Source organism: Fistularia commersonii, chromosome 35, assembly GCF_037954325.1.
Source record: "Fistularia commersonii isolate RoL2024-O1a breed Wild chromosome 35, RoL_Fcom_v1.0, whole genome shotgun sequence".
In the NCBI taxonomy this organism is placed as follows: Eukaryota; Metazoa; Chordata; class Actinopteri; order Syngnathiformes; family Fistulariidae; genus Fistularia; species Fistularia commersonii.
The window spans coordinates 4755661-4765377 of NC_141318.1; the positions used below are offsets into that span (position 1 = coordinate 4755661).

Below are 9717 nucleotides of genomic sequence, written 5' to 3' on the forward strand. Positions count from 1 at the left end.
CCTCGACTGCTCCTACCTTCTACCGAGTGAAAAAACACCAGGAGAGGGGACCTACCTTTTTTTTTTTTTTTTTCCCCAAAAAGTCAGCTCAGACAGTTGCTGAGGATAGATGGCCGGTTGCTGCTGAGGAGAGCGCGGAGGCGTTCGAATCGCGGTTACTAGGCGTGCGCGGAGGATGCCAGTCACGGGAGGCGATGAAGCATTGACCGTGTTTTGATGGAGCCCGCAAATCAGCGGTGAGCTTTATAGTGCCACCATATGGATCAAATTTCCTCCCATTTTTCTCGTGCGGCTCCTGCCAGGTCCTGACATAAGCTTCTGACGGCACCGCGCTGGGGGAGGTACCGGACGGTCGGCAGCGAGGAGAAAAGATAACACGCGCTTCTCCACGGCATATTTCTTTGCGCGCATTCACCACCGAGCACTTTGCCATCTGACCACGGTTGGAGAACATGCTCCCCCCCCCCCATCCTCTCCTTTCTTCTCTCTCTCGCCCCCCCGTCGGCCCCTGATTGCCGGTGTTTGTGATTTAAAACTTCCACGCGGTCGGCATAGCTGCGTAGCCCCTTTGCGCGGTATGTGACCCCCCGGGTCACCGGAGCACGCACCTCAAACACTTTCCGGCGTTACACTACGCTTAACCAACATAGCAGGCGCTCTCAAGGCACAGGTGGCGGACACCTCGGTCGGCTGCGGCGCACCTTTTTTTTATACAGATTCCGCCCCATTTTTCCCGAGATAACCGATTCGGAGCATCTCCGGCAAGGAGATGCGGTTAAACCGCGGCGCCACCTTCGAGGACGCCGATGACACCGGGCTTTACGTAAAGCTGCGTGTCCGGGTCGGTCAAAGAAAGGGGCCGAGAATCTGATACCGGTCGCCTGGGATGGCTGCGGGGTGACGTACCGCTAATCGCCCCGAGGATCATGAGCCCCCGGAGGAGGGGGGGGGGGGGGGGGCTGAAATTCTCATCGATGAAATGCAAACCATCCCAGCGCGTCAATCAAAGCAAATAATTATCTCCTGGAGGGCGAAAGCGCGCGGGGGGCCGGAGAGCTAAAAGGAAGGAGGGTATGAGACAGAAATCTCAAAGCTAAATATGTCGATATACGTCCACTTTAGATACCCGACGGCGGACGGATTTTGCGTGTCGAGGATGCTGCAGCGACCCCGATTCCAAAGACGCAATTGACCGTAATGATCCGTCCGAAGTTAATATTCAAAGAGCGCCGACGGCGGCCGGCTGATTCTAGTCGAAATTTACACGTATTCAGGGCGGACCCCCTCGCCGCGAGAATCGAGAACCATCGTCTGCAATAATCACCAAACCGACAGATTTATCAAGGTCTCGTTGCTCTGGCAGCAAAATCGGTATTTTTGTCTCATTTTCAAGCATTTCATGCTGCTCCAGCTACTTTCAACTGGGGCCAGAACGAAAACAAACCTACTCAAAAATATGTCAGTGAGATCACATCACCAACGTGCAATAAAAACGGACCCTAAAGACATCACTATACTGAATTTGATCTACCGAGCTGAACAATTCCTCCAGGTCGATTCTGAACATTCCTGCAGTTGTCTCGAAAGCATGCACACCACCCTCCGTCTTCCCAGAAATCAATGCCACAATCTGTTTTACAGATACCTCAAATACTTGAAAAACAAAAGAATTCGCTGTAAATCTATCAGCGTTTCACCAGGATGTCATGAGGAGAGAGATGGCATTGCTGCTATTTGGTTCGTTTTCTCGGAACGGGATCGGAGTCAGGACTCGAAGCGACGCGTTCTGATGAATTTGCGTCCGGGACCCACGGCGGGTTCGGCTCTCGGGATCCGGCGAGCGTCGGCTGTGTCCCTTGACTGGTGCGCGCCGTTAACTGAGACCTGACACACCCTTGAAGTCCGTTACTTTTAAAAAAAGCACAGATTTTACACAATCCGCCGGTATGCACCAGGGGCTCGTGGGACACGTTGAGCTTCACCCCCGGGGTCGACAAATTTGGCCCCTTTGTGCCCTTTGTTATTTTTCACAGCCAATCGGCGAGGTCAGGACACCCGGGTGGTCCAGACGCATTGTCTGCTCCACATGTGTGTCACTGGCTAACAGCTTCAAAGAGCGGTGAGCTAGAGGCGGCGGTTGGTGCCTGATGTTGCTTAGGCAACCCCTTTGGGTGAACGCTCTGCAAACAACCGGATTTTTTTGACTTGGTAACCTCGGATGGGTCAGAGCTCAAGGCGGGCGGCCTTCTGCCTCGACCGGTCAGAGAGCTAGCGATGGAGGAGGACGGAGATAGAAAGCAAAAGCATGATCGAGGCAGAAAGGGGGACATGTGGGATGGGAGGGAAATGGACAAATGATCTCATACTACCAACAACAGTAGTGCTAACAGTTACATGCTAATAGCTGACGTGATACAGTAATGGCTTTTCTTTCATTTCATGGGAGATGTGAAAGAAGTGCATCATGCTAAGCTTTCTCAAAAAGAAGGGGAAGACGACTTTGTGGCATTTTTTTTGTTTTCTTTTTTGTACCAAATTTTTCTGTGGCAGTTTCTGCGGTTGTGTGGTGAATGCTAAATGATAGCATGTTTTTGGAAAGGGAGGGGCACCATTGGTCCCACGGGTCAAACTCCCTCCCTTGGAACTCACCTCATGGCCTCGCCGTCTCCTCCAACAGTTTCAAGTGTCTACGGGGCTCGTGACACGAGCGGCGTGGCCTTGGAGTCATGCTGGATGAACGGCCCGGCCTGTCACCGCGGTGATGGATACCAGTGCAGGGTTCGTGCCGTGCTCCACAGCTCCACTCGCGGTAATACAATAAGGAGCAGATTAAGCCTTTTCAGCAATTACCTAGCATGGTTAGTCCGCGTGATTGATTCCTTGCGTGTCCTAGATAATCTACATAAAGAGATCAAATCTACGCTCTTCAATATGTCTTGTTCTGTAGGATGATGCTATCATACATTTGCTTACACTGAGTATATATTACTGCTAAGATACAACAAGGCTAACATGGTTAGCAACATGGCTAACATGGTTTGGCCATTTTATATATTTAAGTAAACTTGATCAGCAACAGCACACTCTCAATGCTGCAGATAAGTTGCTTACACTTGCAAGTACACGTGCGTTACACAGACCTGAAATACAAAAGCATACCGTTCAAATAAACTCTGGTGTTATTTTTTCGAGTTACAAGAAATACATCAAATTGGCAGTGACGGCATTAACAACAATGTTAGGATTCCAGCTGGATAACAGATTCCCCGGAGCCCGACCTTGGTTGGTCATCGCGGGCCGCGAGTGGCCATCGATCTTGACATATCGGCCCGGGTGATGTCACCTCTTTCGCATCACGTCTTGTTGTCTCGCGCATACAGTCAAGCGCTCCTTCCTCGGGGGGGGGGGGCTCAGTCGCCAAAAAGGCCGGGCGGGGGCATGCATACATTTAATGCAACCATGCTGACTTTGAAACTGACCCAGAGTAGCACGGTAAACTAGAGCACGCCATGACATCAGGCTCCAGGTATTTATATGCATAAACATACCAAGCAACTTTAAATATGTTTACTGGTCGCTATTAATAGCGTCGCGCCGCTATTTTTTTTTTTTTTCAGCCCACGCCGCTGCAAAGGGAGCCGCCGACCTGGATAACCATAAGTGAAGAAAAGTCGTCGATTTGTCTCTCCGACTTCTAGGAAACCCTGCCTTCAAGTCCAAGGCTGAGTCTGACGTGGAATTTATGGCGACATGACAGCTAGCATCTGCGTTACCTATATGGCGCCCCCCCCCCCCCCCCCCCGCTCCTCCCCATCCCTTCCATCCCAACAGTAAACTAGGCAGAGCTCATCACACATCATAATAACATCGATATCCAGCTGTTGCGTCGGCTTCACGGAGGCCGCGAGTCACGTGCGCGACGTCTGCAGTCGTCGTTAGAGAAACATAAAACCTACGACTGCCTTTGAGAAGAACGTGGCGGATGAATATTGAGCTCTCACAGGGAATATCTCCCCTGCCAGAAACTTCAACAGTTGCTGTATTTTATACGTTAAATAAAGTATCAGGTTTGCTGGAACTCTACTGATCTTGAAATTCTCTTGGTGTAAAATATAGCTGGTTATTACAGATTAGCAAATGTGGTAGCGTTAGCTTGAGCGTGACATTTAAATTTGAAGCAAATTTAAATGAAGAAAAATAAATCTCTATAGTGGCTATTTTCTAAAATAACTAATGGCAAATGTAGGAGAATAATAGCTCCTATATGTGGTAATTGCTTATTAGCACCAGCTACAAAGACCGGTACACCTTTAGCTTTATGCAAAACAGAAAACTCTACGTCTGTGCGCTTGCCAACATATTTACAATTTGTTTAATGGATGTAAGGATTAAATTGTTGAAGCTTAACATTATGCTGTGTTGTCTTTAACAGAGAACCCCCTTCTCTCTGTGCGCAGTCTTTTTGCTAAGCTACTATATTCTTTACTTAGCTTTAGCGCTACGCAGAATATGAAATCGCTATCAGCTAGAGATACAAATGCCTTCTCAGCCTTCTTCACTAAAGCCCCGTCAAAGTAGGAACTAGCTTAAACCTTAACAAGAGTTGAATCGAGCATTAAGGAATTTTACAGCCGTATTTGAAGGTTTACAACGTTTTATAAAAAACACATATAAAAGGACCTCCGCTTCTTTCTCCTCGAACACGTCAATAAGTCGACTTCACGATGTGTTCAATTTAAAAAACCAACACTTGTTTTATTGTGGAACCTTGAAACCGACGTTCAAATGTCTTTGCGCACCCAACGTCAGACTATATGTTTCAGTTCCTAATAATTTAGCTCAAAATATAGAAATTATACGATGTGTAAAACGCGTTTATTTACGGCTATCATCTGGAAAAGTCCTCAAAAATATCAGATTACAAAACTGTTGTTAGCTTAGAATATTGCATGCTTCGTTCTGCCGCATTAAGGGGCCCGATGCGAGATGAAACGCCGGGATATTAGTGTGTTGACAAAGTCTGAAAGCTAGCAGACATATGAAACAATATCTAATCCCCTGAGGCTCCTCAATACTACAGATGGACCTTATGCTACCTATTAGTCACCATAAACCAAAGAGGAGTCTGCTGACTGACAGTCTGCACAGATCCAAGCCAAGAGGCGATACAATCTGTATCCGAAAGCGTGTATGACTTTTAGGGATTTGTATTGTTGGTACTGCTCAAAATTTACAGCCTCAATTATTCACGGATAGCAAGACAGTCCCAGTTTATTTAAGTTTTATTGCCCTGTTCAATCCCCCCGTTGCCAATTTCTCAGGTAGTGGTTCAGCAGATTCCTTTGGACGTGAATCTGAGAAAAGAACCTAAACAATTCACATGAACTCCGGGTGACCACAGATGCCTGCAGAACGGAGGCTCGGACGATGAATCGAAGCGCTTCGCACTCGCGGACGCCCGGGGTTATTAACGCCTGCGGCGCAAGTGGAACCGCTCGCTCGTTCCCACAAGCAGGTGCACCTTGCGTGAAGCTGTCAGCGCGATCAATCATCCGACGTCCGACGACCCCGAGTGTCACGCCGCCTGTGCAAAGCCGGTGACCTAAAGCGCGACTTCCTGATGCAACAGGATCGGGAACTTGGTGGATAATCTCGAGTTGAAGAGTCATTGTTGACAGCTTGAAGCTATTAATAGATACAAAACGGGTAAAAAACAATATACAATATCGCCATTATGCAACCTGTTAAAATTTGATTGACAATGCGACGGATGCCGGGGAATCGGCTTTCAAATGTTTCAGTTTACAACCTCAGACTTTACATTACTGACCGGGAACGACGCAGTAAAAACCCGCCTCGTAAACATTTCGTGGTTTCGCCGGCGGCGGCGGCGAGGGTTTGTTTGAATGGGCCACGTACATTGGGCCAGTTTTTAAGGGACGGCGGCGGCGGCGGCGGGGGGCACGGAGCATGTTGACCCCCGGGGTCGGGTCCGATATGCAAACCCGCCCCGGCTAAAATAACTCCTCTGACCTCATGCGGGGCAAAATAGATCAGAGCCAGTAAACCTGGTTACCGCTCACCTCGGTGAGACTCCCAGCTCCGGCTCCCATTACAGAACTGAATCTAGTATATATGTGCAGGATGTACGTATACTATACATACACGTACACATATATGGCTGGCCAGTATCGGCGTGAGGACAAATACTTGTGATTTTTACACCCGATCCCTGCTCTACTTAAAAAAATGTCTCACGATTGGTCGGGAGAAAAAAAACAACAAAGGTCTCGCGAAGAGTTTCGCTGATCGGCAAATCACTTGCAGGTTTTTTGTTGCACTTTAGCTGCCGTGGCCCCTGTGCAGTCAGAAATCTCCAGGTTAGCAGCCCCAGCGGCGGGTGGGGGCTCAGACACTGGAGATCTGGAGAGCCAGAATAAATATGTCAAAGACCGGGGACAAAAGGGACAAAATGTACAAATTAATTTTAGTTGATTTTCGCTGATTTCGAAAGGAGACCGTTTGCCAACTTTCCGGGCTGGTTAGTTAATACGCTTACAAGGCGACGAGCTGTCAAACTAATTTTTCCAATCAATTTATGGGGAAAAAAAAACAGGATCTCATCTATCCAATCAACTCACAGGACAGTTTGACAGATGAGAGGAGGATTTATGATCTGATACATTCTATCGTGATCAATAATTCTCCCATGTATCTTCTTCTTCCTCCCTGTCCTCTTGCCCACTGTAGCATTAGATTTATATTTCCTCACAGGTACTTTTTCCGATTTGAAATAATGTAAAAATCAGCTGTCTTTTTTTCAGTATTTTTCTTGACAAATTAAAAACTATTTAATGCAGTATCCTCCTCAGTCTTGGAACCTGCGTGCTTCAATGGCTTCATTTTTTTTTTTAAATTAACACTTTAGCTGGTGATACTGAAAGGCGGTGAAAGTCCATTCATCCATTGTTTACCACTTATACTACTCGGGGTCGCTATCCCGGTTGCCATCGGGCGAGAGGTGGGGTTCACCCTGGACTGATCGCCAGTCAATCGCAGGCCACATATACACACGGACAACTATTTACTCTCTCGTTCGCACATCTGGGCAATTTGCAAACTTTGAAAAAGGGTGTGAAAAAGCAGGGTGGGGTATTTTCTTGTAGCAAATTACATTTATTGCACCAGTTCTCTATCCCTGATAGGGTGCAGGCAAAATGAAGCAATAAAAGACACAAACGGCGCTAACCTTTGACACTGTAACACCAGAAGGAGGAGGCCCATCCTCCGCCTTCTTCAACTAAATCTATTGTGCACGGCAAAGCAATCGATCACTTTTCATGTTTCAATATATTTTTTTTACAATATCCATACCACCTGGTATTATTCCGGCAGTTACATTATTTACAGGGAGCCGCTGTGAATTCAGATCAGATATACTCCAGGACCCAGCTGAGGTATCAAAACTGCCAATAAAAACAAACGCTAGTTGTCTTTAAACGCGCTGAGAGACGTATATCGCCGCTTTGCATCCCGCCTGGATTGCGTTTTTTAGCAGCCAGTATCCTGGTACCTGAAACAGAAGAGACCAGTCAGCTTCCAGCCCCCACTGTGAAGAAACTGCAGGGCTCAAACAAGACAATTTAAAAATATGTTTAACAATTGGATCAGGTTTTTGAGGATCCACAAGATACTAGTAAACTGAGTAGGGAAAGAGCACGGTACAAATAAATTACATAAAAATATTTGCGCACACTTCTCATCAGAGAACTGAACATTTATCCTAAAATATGGATTTTACATGCTTCATGCTTTGAACAGATGTCACGAAAACGCATGTACCGTTTCAGCATCGTGCTCCAGCCCGGTGTCGTGGTGCTCCATCTCGTCGTCTCGGAATTCCTTTATGACCTGAGTAGAATACACCCGTGTGTTAAGTCAACTCACAGTGTTTGACTTAAAATGCGGCGCCGGCGGTATGGGTGTTATCCGTGCAAAAATGGCGAGGGCGCCAAGAAGAAACCCTGGCTCGGAGATATTTTATGCCATGACGTTTTTGACTCACGTTCAAGAGTTCGGTGTATCTCTCGGGGTCCTTCTCCATCAGGGCCCTGATCTGGCTGTTGTAGTGCTCCGAGATACTCTCCTCCACCGCCACGGTGCACGCCATGGCCACCTCCTTCCCCAGGAGTGCAGTGGAAGCTCCTGGGTGCAAATACGCCAGGAAGATTTAATAAAGCCAAATCTGTTAGCAATGAGGCAAACCTTCAACTGTGCGTCCTATAAACAAACATGTTATGAAGGAATCAGACAGAGGTGCTGGTTCAGATTCTGCACCGTTGTGTGTTTACAATTGGTACCCACCTAATAAATACCCGGCGATGTTCCAAAGGGGCAACAGTGCTGTGGGACGAACCCTGTTTTCCGCGAGCATTTCATTGAATTTCTCCAGGTGTTTCTTCTCTTGGTCCCACATCTCCTACAGGAGGACGCGTTAAAAGCGAGGATCAGATACTGTGCTGTTGGTCTCCGTGGTGGCCAACAGAACTCCTCGTATAATCAATGCCTACATCTTAAAAATCTCAATCTTATTTATGCCCGGTACTATATGTGCAATAGAGCCAAAAGAAACAGTATCTGTACAACTGTCTTTTACCTAGTGCATTACACTACTTCTTAATGAATACAGATGTATCCTTAATTTTCACCGCGCTTTCTTTTTAAGTGAGTGAATGTCTGAAATGCGACGTGTGAGTATTTATTATTTTACTTGCTGCTGACAGAGATGCAGCTGTGCAAATTTCATTGCACTTCTGAAATAAGAACAATAAGTGTTCACTCATTCATTTGTTGGACTCCAAGAGAAAATACTGCAAACTTTAAGGGGTAACTTATGATTGAAATCTCTGTGCAATTGCTTTTTTTTTATTTAAACGCACTCGCAGGAACCAACTAAAACGTTATTTACTTTTTATTAAGGTTAATGGAATTTGTTTTTTTGATCCCCCTCCCAGGGGATGATGGTTCCTCCCATCAGCCCGAACTGCGTCCCAGCAGCCCTGCGGTCTACCTGGATGAGCGGGCCGGTGCTGGATCTGCCCAACACCGCCATCTGGCCGGCGTAGATGCGGTTGGCGCCGTATTCTCCGGCGTGGTCCACACGCAGGATCCGGTCCAGCATCACCTTCTCCTCGGCGTCGCGCGGAGGCGGCACCACGCCGTACGTCCGGGAGCCAAGCGACGCTACAAACGGAAAGGCAACATCCGGGCATTTTAGGAGCCAGAGGTCAAAGGTTCATACCCTTTGTGAGCTAACCTGCTATGTGATGTAAGCCATTTCATAAGGAGTTTAGTTAACTAAAGGTTACTAGAAAATGACACCCTGGAGTGGGTTAGCCGAAGAGAAATTAATTAATTTAAATATATAGAACAGTCAACACAGGCTGTGTTGTAATTCAGAGGATAAGTTTCCGTGAGCGGGCCGGTGTTTTTAGCACGCCTAGCATGTTAGCTTTTAGCTACGAACCCGGTGCTCACCGTTGGCTTTCAGACACCGCCGTAAGAGCGTGGGACCGGCCGTGTGGCTCCAGCCGCACAGCGCTGTCCGTGCGGCCCTCTGCATACTCGTCTCCGCCGCTGCTTTATCCACCCGAGTTACCGGAGAAAGCAGCGAAACGTGTCATTGAAACTCAAACGGGTTGGTTGTAGGCGTTGCTG

The 9717-nt window shown here is 47.4% G+C and overlaps 1 protein-coding gene across 1 annotated transcript; it reads right to left on the reverse strand.

Annotated features, from left to right (window-relative positions):
- Nucleotides 1-7155: 7155 nt before the first annotated feature.
- Nucleotides 7156-9717, reverse strand: coq7 (coenzyme Q7 homolog, ubiquinone (yeast)). The gene is made up of 6 exons (XM_086142800.1): nucleotides 9538-9717; nucleotides 9071-9243; nucleotides 8365-8479; nucleotides 8066-8205; nucleotides 7843-7911; nucleotides 7156-7573 (listed from the first exon to the last, which is right to left on the reverse strand). The coding sequence occupies exons 1-6, from the start codon at nucleotides 9620-9622 to the stop codon at nucleotides 7496-7498; spliced, it is 660 nt and encodes a 219-aa protein (XP_085998926.1). The 5' UTR covers nucleotides 9623-9717; the 3' UTR covers nucleotides 7156-7495.

Excerpts from the sequence above, each read along its gene's own strand:
- coq7 (XM_086142800.1), bottom strand. The coding sequence starts at position 9,622 with ATGCAGAGGGCCGCACGGACAGCGCTGTGCGGCTGGAGCCACACGGCC. Across the intron at positions 8,480-9,070 it reads GCACCGGCCCGCTCATCCAG|GAGATGTGGGACCAAGAGAA; the intron begins GTAGACCGCAGG and ends GTCCTCCTGTAG. Across the intron at positions 7,912-8,065 it reads GATACACCGAACTCTTGAAC|GTCATAAAGGAATTCCGAGA; the intron begins GTGAGTCAAAAA and ends TATTCTACTCAG.